The sequence below is a fragment of the Gopherus evgoodei genome, chromosome 4, assembly GCF_007399415.2.
Source record: "Gopherus evgoodei ecotype Sinaloan lineage chromosome 4, rGopEvg1_v1.p, whole genome shotgun sequence".
Taxonomy (NCBI): Eukaryota; Metazoa; Chordata; order Testudines; family Testudinidae; genus Gopherus; species Gopherus evgoodei.
In genome coordinates this window covers 155,357,215-155,374,211 of record NC_044325.1, presented here as the reverse complement: position 1 = coordinate 155,374,211, position 16,997 = coordinate 155,357,215, and the positions used below count along the sequence as shown (strand labels likewise).

Sequence of the window (16,997 nt, the reverse complement as noted above, 5' to 3'; positions counted from 1 at the left end):
TTCATTCAAAACATGAGGATTTTTTTTGTTTTTGTTTGGTATAAAATAAATATCAAAATGAAAGGTCGTTCCCAAACAAAATATTGAAACCTGTGACATTTTCAAATAAAACATTCTATTTCTGCAAACAACAGTGAGTTGAAATGATACCATTTGGGGGAGGAAATCGGTGTTGTCAAAATGGCTTTTTTTAAATGGAAACCAATTGTTTTAATAAAAAAAAGTTCTGAGCATCTTTTATGGATTAAATTTGAGAATGAGATTAGATTATGCAGGTAAAAAGGGGAAGAGATTATATTGGGGGTTAAATTTAGTAGATTAAAAGGAGAATACGTTTTACATGAGACAGAGTGGGGATTAGATTGGACAGGTTAAAACAATGAGAATGGGGATTATATTAGGAAAGTAAAGAGGGGATTGGAGATTAGATTCAACACAGAGTGGGGACCAGAGTAAACTGGTGGAATTACAGTTGGACAAATATTGGAGTTTTTGGTTTTTTTGAAAGAAAAGAAAAAATCATTTTGGGTCAAACAGAAAACGCAATTTTTAAAAACGTTTGGCAAATCAAAAAGAAAAAACATCTGTTTTCAGTCAAACTTTTTTTTTTTTTTTTTACCTTTTCACAGGTAATTTCTGAACAAACAGCCGCTTCAAAGAGAAAACTCAACTCCGAAAGTGTCAAAACAAAAGGTTTCTGTGGCTTTCTAGTTTTAATTTTTTTTTAATTATATTAAATTTGGAATTAAAAAAACAAAAACATTTCAGCTCTAAGATGTATTTTTTTCCCCCCTTGGAGTTTTTTGGCTGGTTTTCCAATCAAAACAATTCAGCAAAACCAAAGCCAACTTTCTGAAAGGTTTCGGTTACACCGAATTTGTGGGGTTTGCACTTGAAAATGTCACTCTAAATGAAAGTGGCGAAAAAGGCTCCTGTCATTAACGGGAGTGTCATATGTAAGACATGGGAGGCGATTCTCCCCTCTGCTCGGCCCTGGTGAGATTTCAGCTGGAGCAGTGTGTCCAGTGCTGGATGCCCCATGTTAGGAAAGATGTGGACAAATTAGACAGAGTCCAGAGGGGAGAAACAAAAATGACCAAAGGTTTAGAAACCTGACCTATGGGGAAAGGTTAAAAAACCGGCACGGTTAGTCTAGAGAAAAGAACACGGAGGGGGGACCGGAAAACAGTTTTCAAAGATGTTCAGAGCTGTTACAAGAGGACAGCGATCAGCTGTTCTCCGTCTCCACTGAAGGGGGTGGGGATTAGATTGACGCAAGAAGAGATACCATCAAAATGGCTTACAAGATTTAGGCTCCTGAATCCCACAGCGATCCAAGCCATTAGGATCCTAAACCCTACTGACTTCCGGCAAGATCTGTGCTCCTAAAGATCCTGGTCGGAGTTAGGTGTTTAAATGGCTGGAAGGATCAGGATCGGTGGGGGAGCAAGGTGGCTGTTAGGGGACGGGATGAGAAATCAGAGTTAGAGGAGGGAGATGGAGGTAGGAATGAGGAGAAGGGAAATGACAGGAGACAGCTAGGCTGACACAGCAGGATGATGATTCACGTCCCACGGGATCAAGCCCAGGCTAAATCCTCGACACTGCAGCGTGGGCGGGGATCAAACCGAGGCCTCAGCAGCGCTGGCCCATTCCAGCGAGGGCGGGGATTCCCTAGGCAGCTCGGCTTAGTAAGAGTCAAATGGGTGTGACCCACGCTCATGCTCCAGGGCAATTCAGAGGGATCAGGAAGGAAATCAAAACACACCCATGCTGCACTGCAGTGCCCCCTAGTGGTGCTCTGGGACGTCAGGACCAGCACTGACTCCCAGGGGACGGCGCCCCATAAGCCCCTGCCCCACAGCACAGTGTCCACTAGGTCAAGCTCTCCCAGCCATGCGTGGAGCCCTCCTGACCCTGCCTAACATGAGATCTGACAGGACAGCAGGCAAATCCAGCAATGGACCCAGGCAATTGGAAGGGGGAAGTGTCTACTTGTTGCTTGCCCCATCGAGACCCTGATGCATAGCCGGTCCTGACCCCGGGGGAGGGGAAGAAGGGGGTTGGTCCCGGCCCCACCCTCCCCCCCCCATGGGGAGGGGAGGCACAAGGGAGCTGGGATCTCAGCCTCAGGCGTCCTGGAGGTCGGGAATGTCGGAGAGGATCATGGGAGAACCTAGCTGCAGCTCCTGCTGGAGGGACTCCATATCGGCGGGGTTCATCCGATGGACCTCGAGCCAGTCAGCCAGCAGGGAGGCCGAGAGAGGGGCTGAATCGCCCTGGCTGGAGGGAGGAAGAAGACAAAGAGAGAGATCAGACGGACGGACGTCAGGCCAGGCCAGATAAGAACCCCAAGCCCTCTTCCAGTGAGACCCGGGGAAGGATTTGAACCCGTGAACCAAAGTTGCTGCAGAGCTTCATGGATGTTGTAGTTCCGGGGCCTTAGCCTGACTACATTTCCCATGATGCCCCAGGACCTCCCTTCTGGCTGAGCATCTGTAAGGGCTGAGGCCTGATCTCCCTCTGGTTCTTCCAGTGGTTCGTCAGTTACAGAACTCATCTGGCAGGGGGCAAATCGACTCGGGTGGCGGGTCAGTTCCCTCCGAGCCGCGCGGCCGCATGGGCCTGTGCTGGAGAGGAGAGAGGGGAGGGGTGTGCAGGGCCGCGGCGGGGAGTCCTCTCTCCCCACCACAGTCCCAGGGCAGCCTGCACCCCAAACCCCTCATCCCCAGCCCCACCCCAGAGTCTGCACCCCCTGCACCCCAACCCGTTGTCCCAGCCCTGAGCCCCCTCCTGCACCCCGAACCCTTCATCTCCAGCCCCACCCCAGAGCCCACACCCCCCCTGCACCCCAACCCTCTTCCCCAGCCCTGAGCCCCCTCCTGCACCCCAAACCCCTCATCCCCAGCCCCACCTCAGAGTCCGCACCCCCTGCACCCCAACCCGCTGCCCCAGCCCTGAGCCCCCTCCTGCACCCCGAACCCCTCATCCCCAGCCCCACCCCAAAGCCCACACCCCCCCTGCACCCCAACCCTCTGCCCCAGCCCTGAGCCCCCTCCTGCACCCTGAACCCCTCATCCCCGGCCCCACCCCAGAGCCCACACACACACACCGGCACCCCAACCCTCTGCCCCAGCCCTGAGCCCCCTCCTGCACCCCAAGCCCCTCATCCCCAGCCCCACCCTAGAACCCACATCCCCCCCACACACCCCAACCCTCTGCACAGCCCTGAGCCCCCTCCTGTGCCCTGAACCTCTCATGCCTGGCCCCACCCCAGCCCCACACCCCATGTACCCCAACCTTCTGCACAGCCGAGCCCCCTCCTGTGCCCCAAACCCCTCATCCCTGGCCCCACTCCAGAGCCTGCAGCTCCCCGCCACTCCAACCCTCTGCCCCAGCCCTGAGCCCCCTCCCACACCCCGAACCCCTCAGGCCTGGCCCCACCCCAGCGCCACACCTCCCTGCAACCCAATCCTGTGCCCCAGCCCTGAGCGCCCTCCCTCTCCTGAGCCCTAGGAACTGGGTCTGGACAGGAACTGGATAGGGGTAGGTGTCTTCTTCCCAGCGCCCTAGGGACTGGGAAAGGGTGGGTACCCAAGAGTGTGCGGGTAACACATCATATCTTCTTGCCATGGGTAGGACTCCCCAGCCAGACTACATCTCCCATGATGCACAATGGCCAGGGATTCCCATAGTGCACTGCCTCCCCTAGAGGAGGAGAATCAGGGTGCACTGTGGGAGACGCAGTCTGATGAGGGAGCCCATCTCAGAGCCATGGTGCACCATGGGAGATGTAGTCTGACCAGGGAGCCTGACCTATAGAAAGCTTGAAGAGTCTGAAGAATCCTCATGAGTGGACCTAGTGGATCAGCACAGGGGAGGGGCTGGGAGCCAGGACTCCTGGGTTCTCTCCCCGGCCCTGGGAGGGCAGTGGTGTCTAGTGGTTAGAGCAGTGGGGAGCTGTCCCTGCTGTGCGAGCTCTCACCTGTCCCTGTTCTCCCCCACCATGTCGAAGGACTGATTCAGGAACTCCTCCAGGTCAAAGCCCACGCCGTAGCCTGCGCCGCTGCCCTTGGGTGTCACCGAGAAGACTGGCGGCAGGAGATCCTCCACCTGCGATGGCAGTGAGACACGGTGAGTGTGGCACCCCCCAGGGCCCATCGCCACCCGGGCAGGATCCTGCCCGACCGGCTGCTCCCCCCACAGAGATGGGGACGCCCCACCCAGGCCCACCTCGCCGGCTCGGTGCTGGTGCCCCCTAGAGGGGAAAGAACCCATTACCTGCGACTTGGAAAGCTGGTGGGTGACCATGGTGATGTCAGGCGACTCCGTGGTGGGTGCGGTTTCTGGCGACGCGGCTGTGGCGATCGGGTGCTGGCAGGGCCCTTTGACTCCTCCCACTGCTGGGTCTGGTGCCCTCTTCCCCATCTCCTGCAGGAAAGCGGCCGGATCTAACCCCACACCCTCCCTGCCTGGTGTCACAAGGCTGCCCACGGCGCGGACTGATGGCCCCTCTTGCGGCGGTGCCCCGCTAGGCATTGTCGGGACTTCCCCAGATGCCGGCCTCCCGGCCACAGCCCAGTTCTCTGGGCACTGGACACCGGGCCATGCGCTGATCCCCGCCAGGCCAAAGGGGGCCTGGAAGATCTGACCTGGGGCATATTTGACACTCAGAAGGCACTCGGGTTTAGCCAAAGCTTTGTGGCAAGCTGTGGGGGCCACCAGAACCGGAGGGAAGGAGCCGGGCGGGGCCGGGAAGTACTGGACCATGTTGGGGACCGAGCCGTGGGCTGGATCTGTCACTATCGGCAGTACGGTGAGTTTGGGGCCACCACCGGCTGGCGCCTTCTCGGGGAAACTCGTGGCTGGGAGGTGGCCAACGGCACCCGATGGAACGTGGCCAGCAGGAGTGGTTGGGAGGTGGCTAGCGGCTCCTGGTTGAAGGTGGCCAGCAGGGGTGGCTGGGAGGTGGCCAGTGGCTCCTGGTTGAAGGTGGCCAGCAGGGGTGGCTGGGAGGTGGCCAGCGGCTCCTGGTTGAAGGTGGCCAGCAGGGGTGGCTGGGAGGTGGCCAGTGGCTCCTGGTGGAAGGTGGCCGGCAGGGGTGGCTGGGAGGTGGCCAGCGGTTCCTGGTTGAAGGTGGCCAGCAGGGGTGGCTGGAAGGTGGCCAGTGGCTCCTGGTCGAAGGTGGTCAGCAGGGGTGGCTGGGAGTTGGCCAGCAGCTCCCAGTGTTACATGGCCAGCAGGCGTGGCTGGAAGGTGGCCAGTGGCTCCCAACGGAACGGGACCAGCAGGTGTGGCTGGGAGTTGACCAGTGGCTCCCGATGGAATGTGACTAGCGGGTGTAGCTGGGAGGTGGCCGGTGGCTCCCGGTGGAACGGGCCCAGCAGGCACAGCCAGAACCTGGTCTATGGGCCCATTGTGAGCTGGTTTCTGGTGGTTCCGGTCAATCATCTTGGTCCATCGCTCCAGCAGGCTGCGGTCATTTTCGCTCAGCACTAGCCCACCCAGCACGTCCCCGCGCCGCAGCTCCTTCCGCTCCTTCTCCTTCTGCTTCTTCTCCCGCTCCTTGGCCCGCTCCTGGCGCCGCTTCCGCTTCTCCTCCCGCTCCCGCTGCCGCTCCTGGGCCGTCACCGGCTTCCGCACGTCCGGGGCCTCCGGCATAGAGCACTGGGTGTCTGGCAACAAAGCAGAGAGGAGTCAGCTCATTCCCAACCCGCCGCCCCTGCTAGCCCAGCCCTAGGTCCGCCTCGCAGCTCTGCCGGTGCCCCTCACTCCCGACCCGCAGCCCCTGCCAGCCCAGCCCAGCCCCGCCCCCCCCCCAGCTCTGCCGGTGCCCCTCACTCCCGACCCGCAGCCCCTGCCAGCCCAGCCCTGCCCCCCCAGCCCTGCCGGTGCCCCTCACTCCCGACCCGCAGCCCCCACTCCCCCAGCCCTGCCCCCCCAGCTCTGCCGGTGCCCCTCACTCCCAACCCGCAGCCCCTGCTAGCCCAGCCCTAGGTCCACCTCGCAGCTCTGCCGGTGCCCCTCACTCCCGACCCGCAGCCCCTGCCAGCCCAGCCCTGCCCCCCCCAGCTCTGCCGGTGCCCCTCACTCCCGACCCGCAGCCCCTGCCAGCCCAGCCCTGCCCCCCCAGCCCTGCCGGTGCCCCTCACTCCCGACCTGCAGCCCCTGCCAGCCCAGCCCTGGGCCCCCACAGCTCTGCCGGTGCCCCTCACTCCTGACCCACAGCCCCTGCCAGCCCAGCCCTGCCCCCCCAACTCTGCCGGTGCCCCTCACTCCCAACCCGCAGCCCCCGCTATCCAAGGCAAGGCAGAGACAGAAAGAAACAAGCAAGATTACACTAAACCCTGTCTCACACGACCCCCTCATAAACAAACTAGGGAAATGCAGCCTTGATAGAGCTACTACAGGGTGGGTGCAAAACTGGTTGAAAACTGTTCCCAGAGACTCGTTATGAGTGGTTCACAGTCATGCTGGAAGGGCATAACGAGCGGGGTCCTGCAGGGATTGGTGCGGGGTCCGGTTCTGTTCAGTATCTTCATCAACAATTTAGCTAATGGCACAGAGATACACTGATAAAGTCTGTGGACGATACCAAGCTGGGAGGGGTTGCAAGTGCTCTGGAGGATAGGAAGAAAATTCAAAATGGACAAACTGGAGAAATGGTCTGAAGTCAATAGGATGAAATTCATTAAGGACAAATGCAAAGTGCTCCACTTAGGCAGGAACAATCAGTTGCACACACACAATGGAAAATGGCTGCCTAGGAAGGAGAACTGCAGAAAGGGATCTGGGGGTCAGAGTGGATCACAAGCTAAATATGAGTCAACAGTGTAAGGTTCTTGCAAAAAAAGCAAACATCCTTCTGGGCTGTATTAGCTGGAGCGTTGTAAGCAAGACACCAGAAGTGATTCTTCCGCTTTACTCCACACTGATACAGAATCAGCTGGAGTATTGAGTCCGGTTCTGGGTGCCACATTTCAGGAAGGATGTGGACAAAGAAGAGCAACAAAAATGATTCAGGGTCTGGAAACCAAGAGCTGTGAGGGAAGATTGAAAAACCTGGGTTTGATGAGTCTGCAGAAGAGAAGACTGAGAGGGGACAGACAGTTTTCAAGGTTGTTACAAGGAGGAGGATGAAAAATTGTTCTCGTTAACCTCCGAGGACAGGACAAGAAGCAATGGGCTTAAACTGCAGCAAGGGCGGTTTAGGTTGGACATCAGGAAAGGCTGGACCTGTTAGGGTGGTGAAGCACTAGAATAAATTGCCTAGGGAGGTTGTGGAATCTCCAGCACTGGGGATTTTTAAGAGCAGGTTGGACAAACCCCTCTCAGGGAGGGTCTAGACCAGGGGTGGCCAACTTGGGGCTCCAGAGCCGCGTGCGGCTCTTCAGAAGTTAATATGTGGGAGGCGCTGGGAGCGAATGGGGGCACTGAATGGGGGGCTGCTGACCTGTTACTGTGGCTCTTTGGCAATGTACATTGGTCAATTCTGGCTCCTTCTCAGTCTCAGGCTGACCACCCCTGGTCTAGGTAATGCTTAGTCCTGCCATGAGTGCAGGGGACGGGACTAGTTGACCTACTGAGGTGCCTTTCGGTCCCACACAACTCCGATTCTATGAAAATCGGAAATAGAACCCAGGAGTTCTGGCTCCCAGTCCCCTGCTCTAACCACTAGACCCCACTCACCTCCCAGAGAGGAGGAGACAACCCAGGAGTCCTGGCTCCCAGCCCCCCCCTCTCTAACCACTAGACTCCACTCCCCCCCCCCCAGAGAGGAGGAGACAACCCAGGAGTCCTGGCTCCCAGCCCCCCCTGCTCTAACCACTAGACACCACTCCCTCCCAGAGAGGAGGAGAGAACCCAGACATCCCAGCCTTTCACCTTTGTTCTTATTGCGCAGAGCCGACTTCAGCAGCGCGGCCTTGAGCGCCGCCTTGGTGTCGTCTGAGATGGCCCCCTCCCTCTTGGGTGGCACCGCCTCCGGCTCCGCCTTCACCTCGGCCGGCCCCTCGGGCTGCGGGGGAGCCCCAGGCGAGGTCAGGTCGATGGTCTCCGGAGGGTATGGGACTTCCCCGGGGGCTGGCGACTCCATGGCGTAGTCTCCCCCGGTGGAGCCCGCACTGGGCATGTCCACGTCCTGGCAGCGCAAGGGGGCAGCTGCAGTGGGCGGGGCGGTGACAGCGGCAGGCCGGAGGGCGGGCTTGAAACTGATCTGCCGGCGGATCCCTTCGCGGCGGGCGTGGAAGTCGCGGATCTCAGCCACGATGGCCTCCTTGATGCGCTCCTTGGTGAGCACTTGCTTGTCGAAGTCGAAGTCGAAGGCAGGCACGCAGTCAGGCTCATCGTCCGGGTCGTGGTACTTGGCCATGAAGGGATGTTTGAGGGCCTCGGCCACGGCGATCCGCTCCCGGGGGTCGAAGCGCAGCATCTTGGCCAGCAGCGCCAAGGCCGAGCGGTCGGCCTGCTGGTAGAGGCTCTCCCAGGGCACTGGCTGGCGGGAGGGCAGGCTCTGGATGTAGGCACGCACCCGGTTGGCCCCGATGGCGTGGATCACCTTGGCGGACGGCGTGCCCAGCACCGTCATGATCAGCTGCAGCTGGTGGATGTAATTCTTCCCGGGGAAGAGCTGCTTGCGGCCCAGCATCTCAGCGAAGATGCAGCCAACAGACCACATGTCGATGGCCTGAGTGTACTCGTGGAGGGAGAGCATCAGTTCGGGGGCCCGGTACCACCGTGTGGCCACGTATTCCGTCATGAAGTACTTGTACTCGTCGGGCTTGGTGCACAGCCCCCGGGCCATGCCGAAATCGCCGATCTTCAGCTCGCAGTTCTCGTTGATAAGCAGGTTGCTGGGCTTCAGGTCCCGGTGGATGACGTTGGCCGAGTGGATATATTTGAGGCCCCGGAGCAGCTGGTAGAGGAAGTATCGGACGTGTTCCAGCGTGAGGGGCTGGGAGGAGTGGATGATCTGGTGAAGGTCGCTCTCCATCAGGTCTAGCACCACGTACCTGCCGGAGGATGGGGAGGTCAGCGGGGAGAGGACCCAGGAGTCCTGGCTCCCAGCCCCTGCCCCTGTTAACTCACTAAACTCCCCTCCCTATTGAAGCCAGGAGTCCTGGCTCCCAGCCCCCGCCCCTGCTAACTCACTAAACTCCCCTCCCTATAGAACCCAGCGGCCTGAGCTCCCAGGCCTCCCTGCTCTAACCCACTAGACCCCACTCCCCTCCCAGAGCCAGGGAGAGAACCCAGGAGTTCTGCCTCCCAGCCCCCCCTGCTCTAACCACTAGACCCCACTCCCCTCCCAGAGCTGGGGGGTAAGACCCAGGTGTCCTGGCTACCAACCCCACCTAGCTCTACCCACTAAACTCCACCCTCTTCCCAGAGCTGGGGACAGAACCCAGGAGTCACACAATCACAGGACTGAGAGGGACTTCGAGAGGTTGTCTAGTCCAGTCCCCTGCACTCAAGGCAGGAGTAAGTATTATCTAGACCATCCCTGACAGGTGTTTGTCCAACCTGCTCTTAAAAATCCCCAATTATGGAGATTCTACAACCTCCCTAGGCAAATTATTCCAGTGCTTAACCACCCTGACAGTTAGGAAGCTTTTCCTAATGTCCAACCTAAACCTCCCTTGCTGTAGTTTAAGCCCATTGCTTCTTGTCTTGTCCTCAGAGGTTAAGAAGAACAATTCTTCTTCTTCCTCTTTGTAACAACTTTCTATGTACTCGAAAACTGTTCTCATGTCCCCCCTCAGTCTTCTCTTTTCCTGACTAAACAAACCCAATATTTTCAAACTTCCCTCACAGCTCATGTTTTCTAGACCTTTCCTCATTTTTGTTGCTCTTCTCTGGACTTTCTCCAATTTTTCAACATCTTTCCTGAAATGTGGTGCCCAGAGCTGCACACAATACTCCAGCTGAGGCCTAATCAGTGCGGAGTAGAGCAGAAGAATCACTTCTTGTGTCTTGCTTACAACACTCCTGCTAATACACCCCAGAAAGATGTTTGCTTTTTTGCAACAGCTTTATGCTGTTGACTCATATTTAGCTTGTGGTCCACTATGACCCCCAGATCCCTTTCTGCAGTTCTCCTTCCTAGGCAGCCATTTCCCATTGTGTGTGTGCAACTGATTGTTCCTTCCTAAGTGGAGCACTTTGCATTTCTCCTTATTGAACTTCGTCCTGTTTACTTCAGACCATTTCTCCAGTTTGTCCAGAGCATTTTGAACTTTCATCCCATCCTCCAAAGCACTTGCAACCCCTCCCAGCTTGGTATCATCCACAAACTTTATCAGTGTCCTCTCTATGCCATGATCTACATCATTGGTGAAGACATTGAACAGAACCTGACCCTAAACCAATCCCTGCAGGACCCCACTCATTATGCCCTTCCAGCATGATAGTGAACCACTGATATCTACTCTCTAGGAACAGTTTTCCAACCAGTTTTGCACCCACCTACTAATAGGTCTATGTAGGTTGTATTTCCCTAGTTTCTTTATGAGAACGTCATGCAAGACAGTATCAAAAGCCTTACTAAAGCCAAGATATACCACACCTACAGCATTCCCCCTGCCCACAAGGCTCGTTACCCTGTCAAAGAAAGCTCTCAGGTTGGTTTGACATGATTTGTTCTTGACAAATATCACCTTATTTAATCTTCTAGGTGTTTGCAAATTGATTGCTTAATTATTTGCTCCATTATCTTTCCGGGTACAGAAGTGACGCTGACTGGTCTGTAATTCCCCGGGTTGTCCTAATTTCCCTGTTTATAGAATGGGACTAGATTTGCCCTTTTCCAGCCTTCTGGAATCTCTCCCATCTTCCATGACTTCTTAAAGATAATCGTTAATGGCTCAGATGTCTGCTCAGTCAGCTCCTCCAGTATGTAGGCTGCATTTCATCAGGCCCTGGTGATTTGAAGATATCTAATTTGTAGAAGTAATTTTTAACTTCTTTTCCTATTTTACCTCTGATCCTACCTCATGTTCACTGGCATTCACGTTAGACATCCAATCGCCACCAACCTTCTTGGTGAAAACCGAAACCAAGACGTCATTATGCTCCTCTGCCATTTCCCACATTTTCTGTTAGTATTTCCCCCACACACACACTCATTGTGTAACAGGCCTACCCTCTCCTTGGTCCTCCTCTTGCCTCTAATGCATTTGTAGAATGTTTTCTTGTTACGCTTTATGTCTCTAGCTAGTTTGATCTCGTTTTGTGCCTTGGCCTTTCTAATTTTGTCCCTACATAAGGTGTGTTATTTGTTTATATTCATCCTTTGTAATTTGACCGAGTTTCCACTTTTTGTAGGGCTCTTTTTTTGATTTTTAGATCACTGAAGATCTCCTGGGTAAGTCAGGGTGGGCTCTTGCCACAGTTCCTGTCTTCCCTATGCAGGGGGATAGTTTGCTCTTGTGCCCTTAATAATGTCTCTTTGAAAAACTGCCAACTGTCTTCAGTTGTTTTTCCCCTTAGACTTGCTTCCCCTGGGATTTTACCAACTCCCTGAGTTTGCTAGCGTCTGCCTTCTCGAAATCCATTGTTTTTATTTTGCTGTTTTCCCTCCTACCATTCCTTAGGATCATGAACTCTACCATTCCATGATCACTTTCCCCCCAGCTGCCTTCCGCTTTCAGTTCCTCCTCGTTTGTCAAAATCAAGTCAAGAACAGCCGCCCCCCAGTAGCTTTCTCCACCTTCTGAAATAAAAAATTGTCTCCAATACATTCCAAGAGCTTGTCGGATAATCTGGGCCCTGTGGTGTTATTTTCCCAGCAGATGTCTGGATAGTTGAAGTCCCCCCATCACCACCAGGTCCTGTGATGTGGATGGTTCTGTTAGCTGTTTAAAAAAAGCCACATCTCCCTCTTCTTCCTGTTAGAAGGTCTGTAGTAGACCCCCACCATGACCTCACCCTTGTTTTTACCCATTTTATCATTACCTAGAGACGTTCAACAAATCCATCTCCTATTTCCATCTCAACCTCAGTCCAAGTGTGTACATTTTTAATATATAAGGCAACACTGCCTCCCTTTTTCAGTACGGGTCCTTCCTGAGCCAGCTGTACCTGTCAATACCAATATCCCAGTCATGTGTATTATCCCACCAGGTCTCTGTGATGCCAACGGTGTCATAGGTGTATTTATTTACTAGCATTTGAGTTCTTCCTGCTTATTCCCCATACTTCTGGCTCCCAACCCCACCTAGTTCTAACCACTAGCCCTCACTCCCCTCCCAGGCTGGGGATAGGACCCAGGCGTCCGGGTGGGCACTCACACAGATTTGAAGTCGTCATAGGGCACGGCAGGTTTCAGGATGTCTTTGATGGCGATGATGTTGTCGTGCTTGAAGTGTTTGAGGATCTTGAGCTCACGGAGGGTGCGCTTGGCATTCATCACCACATCGAAGGCGTTGGGGATCTTCTTGATCGCCACCTGCTGGCCTGGACGCAGACGGCGCAGGGAGGGTCAGAGCAGAGACACCGCCCCCTGCGCAGCCCTCCCGTATGGAACCCAGGAGTCCCGGCTCCCTGCTCTGACCCCCCAGACCTAACTCCCCTCCCAGAGCTGAGGAGAGAACCCAGGAGTCCTGGCTTCCAGTCCCTCCCCAACCCACTAGAGCCCACGCCCCTCCCAAGAGTGGGGATGGGACCCAGGTGTCCAAGCTGACCTGTGGATCTGCGGCGGGCAGAGCTGACCACGCCGTAGGCCCCAGTGCCGATGGTCTCGATGACCTCGTACTCGTCCCCCACCTCGAAGGTGACGTCCAGGGAGCGGGCCTTGAGGATGGCCAAGTTCTTGGCCGCGACGGTGGCCCGGTGGCCCGGCTCCTGCTTGCCCCGCTCCTCGGCCTCCTCCTCTTCCTCCTTCCGCGGCTCCGCCATGGCGCCCGTCTCCTGCCAAGGGAAGGCAGGCCGAGTGGGGGGATCAGGGAGAGGCACCCGGGCCCCCTCGGCCCTGGGAGAGAACCCAGGAATCCGGGGTCAGGGGGGCCCAGCAGGAGCAGGGGAGGGGAGACGAGGCACCCTGTATCTCCAGGGGAGAGAACCCAGGAGTCCGGGCAGTGGGGAGCAGGGGAGGGGGACGAGGCGCCCTGTATCTCCAGGGGAGAGAACCCAGGAGTCCGGGGGGGTGGGGAGCAGGGGAGGGGGACGAGGCGCCCTGTATCTCCAGGGGAGAGAACCCAGGAGTCCGGGGGGTGGGGAGCAGGGGAGGGGGACGAGGCGCCCTGTATCTCCAGAGGAGAGAACCCAGGAGTCCGGGGGGTGGGGAGCAGGGGAGGGGGACGAGGCGCCCTGTATCTCCAGGGGAGAGAACCCAGGAGTCCGGGCAGTGGGGAGCAGGGGAGGGGGACGAGGCGCCCTGTATCTCCAGGGGGAGAACCCAGGAGTCTGGGCGGTGGGGAGCAGGGGAGGGGGACGAGGCGCCCTGTATCTCCAGGGGAGAGAACCCAGGAGTCCGGGCAGTGGGGAGCAGGGCAGGGGGGACGAGGCGCCCTGTATCTCCAGGGGAGAGAACCCAGGAGTCCGGGCGGTGGGGAGCAGGGCAGGGGGCAGCACAGGGGGAGGTGCAGGAGGGGGCTGGAAATGGGGAGCACAGGGGAGGCGGAGCTTCAACCAGCTGTGGTGAGGGAGGGGTGGGGCTTCGGGACAAGGGGCAGGCCGGGCAGGGAGGGGGCGGGGCCTCTCTCCCTTATGGGGTGGGGGCAGGGAGTCTCTGAAGGGGGCGGGGCTGGGGCAGGGCCCCCATGGGGCGTGGCCTCTCTCCTATGTGGGGAGGGGCCAATGGTCCCCAGGGGGCGGGGTCTCCGCAAGGGGCGGGGCAGAGAAGAGTCCATGGGGGCGGGGCCGGGGAGAGATCCAGGGGGCGGGGTCTCCGCAAGGGGCGGGATAGGGGAGAGTCCCAAGGGGCGGGGCGGGGCGGGGCAGGGGAAAGTTCTAGGGGGCGGGGCCTCATAGTCTCTCACCGGCTCGCACCCGGGACCCTCCCAGCCCCGGGCTGGTTCCCTCTCGGGTCCGCCGCTCCCTGCGCCTTTCCCCGAGGGCCCGGATGTCGCCGCTCTCGCCCACCCGCCCAATCAGACTGGCGGGCAGGGGCGGTGCCCTCAGAAGCGCGCAGGTGTTTGGCGGGACCAAATCCCGCCCCCTTCTAGTGTATGGGCCAATCGCAGGCGGGTCTCGTGACTGTCAGCCAATCAGACTTAGAGGGGCGCGGCCCTGCGCAAGAGAGGCGGTTTCCGCACGCAATTCCCTCCTCCACAAAGATTCGGCCAATCAGAGGTTAGCTCAGTGAGAATGAAGCCAATCAGAGAGGTAAGAACGTGAGGCCTCTCCTTGCGCATGGCAACGGCTTTATAGTCCTCTAAATCCCGCCTCTTAGCACAGATTGACCAATCACAGGGAGTATGCGTGCAGTTCCTATCCAATCAGGAAATGGGAAGAGCGCTTAGAGGCAAGTGGAGCTGTTTTCTTCCCTTTGTCCCGCCCATTCTCAGTAATTGGCCAATCAAGAGACGGCTCTATGGACAAAGCTGCCAGTCAGAAAGAGAAAATTGATCCTGTCTCCGTCCCGCCTAATTCAGGAATCTAACCAATCAGCGATTACTTCCTTATTAAATCAGAGCGCAACAGTGGAAGGGGGGGGGATTTAAAGGGCCAAGCGACGTTTTATGGATGACTAAAAATTAAAGGGCCAGTGACCATCAGAACCGCCCTGGGAGGGAGTGGGGGCTGGGAGCCAGGACGCCTGGGTTCTCTCCCCGGCTGTGGGGGAGGGGCGTGACCATCCAATTGAAGCCCCAGGGTGCGGTGAATTGTCACCCCTGGATAGGGGTTGCGGTTGCTCACACAGAAGGGAACACCCTTGCCACGCCCCTGCCACGCCCCTTCTCTGAGGCCCCGCCCCCATCCATCCCTCACTCTCCCCCCCTCCCTTCTTTTCACGGGGCAGGGGCCTGGCTGGGGGTCCAGGCTCTGGGGTGGGGCCGGAAATGAGGCGTGTGGGAGGGGGCTCCAGGCTGGGGCAGGGGGTTGGGGTGCAGAAGGGGGTGTGGGCTCCAGGGATGAGGGGTTTAGGATGCAGGAGGGGGCTCCAGGCTGGGTTCAGAGGGCGGGAAGGGGATCAGGCCTGAAGCAGGGGGTTGGGGTGCAGGAGCGGGTAGGGCTCCGGCTTGGGGGGTGCGGGCTTGGGGTGGGGCTGGGGATGAGGGGTTTAGGGTGCAGGAGGCGGCTCCGGGCTGGGTTCAGAGGGTGGGAGGGGGATCTGGGCTGGGGCAGGGGGTTGGGGTGCAGGAGCGGGTAGGGCTCCGGCTTGGGGGGTGCGGGCTTGGGGTGGGGCTGGGGATGAGGGGTTTAGGGTGCAGGAGGCGGCTCCGGGCTGGGTTCAGAGGGTGGGAGGGGGATCTGGGCTGGGGCAGGGAGTTGGGGTGCAGAAAGGGGTGAGGGCTCCAGGCTGGGGGTGTGGGCTTGGGGCGGGGCCAGGGATGAGGGGTTTAGGGTGCACGAGGAGGCTCCGGGCTGGGTTTGGAGGGCGGGAGGAGGATCAGGCCTGGGGCAGGGGGTTGGGGTGCAGGCTCTGGGCAGCACTTACCTCAAGCAGCTCCCAGAAGCAACGGCATGTCCCCCCTCTGGCTCTTACCGGAAGGTGCAGTTCCCAGCCAATGGGAGCTGCAGAGCCGGCGCTTGGGACAGGGGTAGAGTGCAGACCCCCCTAGCTGCCCCTATGCATAGGAGCCGGAAGGGGGACATGCTGCTGCTTCCAGGAGCCACGGGGAACCTGCTTTAGCCCGGCTGTGCCACCAACCAGACTTTTAACGGCCCTGTCAGCAGTGCTGACCAGAGCCACCAGGGGCCCTTTTCGGCTGGGCGTTCCAGTCGACAACCGGACCCTGGCACCCCTACCCCTAGAGTCTGTGGTTGGTTAATACATCTTATCCCCACCAGACCCATCCTGCCCTGCCGGGGCTGCCAGACGGCGAGTGCTGGGCTGCCCCCTGCTGGCCTGAGGGGGTGCCTCCGGCTCTGCTCATCACCTGCCTCGGGAGGGGTGTGTGTGTAAATCTGGCTGTTAGTATGTGAGAGTGACGGAGACAGAGAGAGACCATTAGCAAGCATGTTTGTGCATGTGCGTTGCTGGCTGGCTGGCTGTGTGTGTGTGAGGGAGAGAGAGAGAGATTCTGGCTGTTAGCGTGTGTGTGTGTGTGTGAGAGAGAGAGAGTCTGGCTGTTGGCCTCTGTGTTTGTGTGTTTGTGAGAGAGAGAGAGATTCTGGCTGTTAGCGTGTGTGAGAGAGAGAGAGAGAGAGAGATTCTGGCTGTTAGCGTGTGTGAGAGAGAGAGAGAGAGAGAGAGATTCTGGCTGTTAGCATGTGCGTGTGTGTGAGAGAGAGAGAGAGAGAGAGATTCTGGCTGTTAGCGTGTGTGTGTGTGAGAGAGAGAGAGAGAGTCTGGCTGTTGGCCTCTGTGTTTGTGTGTTTGTGAGAGAGAGAGAGAGATTCTGGCTGTTAGCGTGTGTGTGTGAGAGAGAGAGATTCTGGCTGTTAGCGTGTGTGTGTGTGTGTGTGAGAGAGAGAGAGAGAGATTCTGGCTGTTAGCGTGTGTGTGTGTGTGAGAGAGAGAGAGAGTCTGGCTGTTGGCCTCTGTGTTTGTGTGTTTGTGAGAGAGAGAGAGAGATTCTGGCTGTTAGCGTGTGTGTGTGAGAGAGAGAGAGATTCTGGCTGTTAGCGTGTGTGTGTGTGAGAGAGAGAGAGAGAGAGATTCTGGCTGTTAGCGTGTGTGTGTGTGAGAGAGAGAGAGAGAGATTCTGGCTGTTGGCCTCTGTGTTTGTGTGTTTGTGAGAGAGAGAGAGATATTCTGGCTGTTAGCGTGTGTGTGTGTGAGAGAGAGAGAGAGATTCTGGCTGTTAGCGTGTGTGTGTGTGAGAGAGAGAGAGAGATTCTGGCTGTTAGCGTGTGTGTGTGTGTGTGTGTGTGAGAGAGAGATTCTGGCTGTTGGC

The 16,997-nt window shown here is 57.5% G+C and overlaps 1 protein-coding gene across 1 annotated transcript; it reads right to left on the bottom strand.

Annotated features, from left to right (window-relative positions):
* Positions 1 to 48: 48 nt before the first annotated feature.
* On the bottom strand, positions 49 to 14,146 carry MAPK7 (mitogen-activated protein kinase 7). Its single transcript, XM_030562036.1, has 7 exons — positions 13,974 to 14,146; positions 12,678 to 12,903; positions 12,285 to 12,450; positions 7,885 to 9,011; positions 4,282 to 5,675; positions 3,986 to 4,113; positions 49 to 2,283 (listed from the first exon to the last, which is right to left on the bottom strand). The coding sequence occupies exons 2-7, from the start codon at positions 12,889 to 12,891 to the stop codon at positions 2,130 to 2,132; spliced, it is 3,183 nt and encodes a 1,060-aa protein (XP_030417896.1). The 5' UTR covers positions 12,892 to 12,903; positions 13,974 to 14,146; the 3' UTR covers positions 49 to 2,129.
* Positions 14,147 to 16,997: the final 2,851 nt, after the last annotated feature.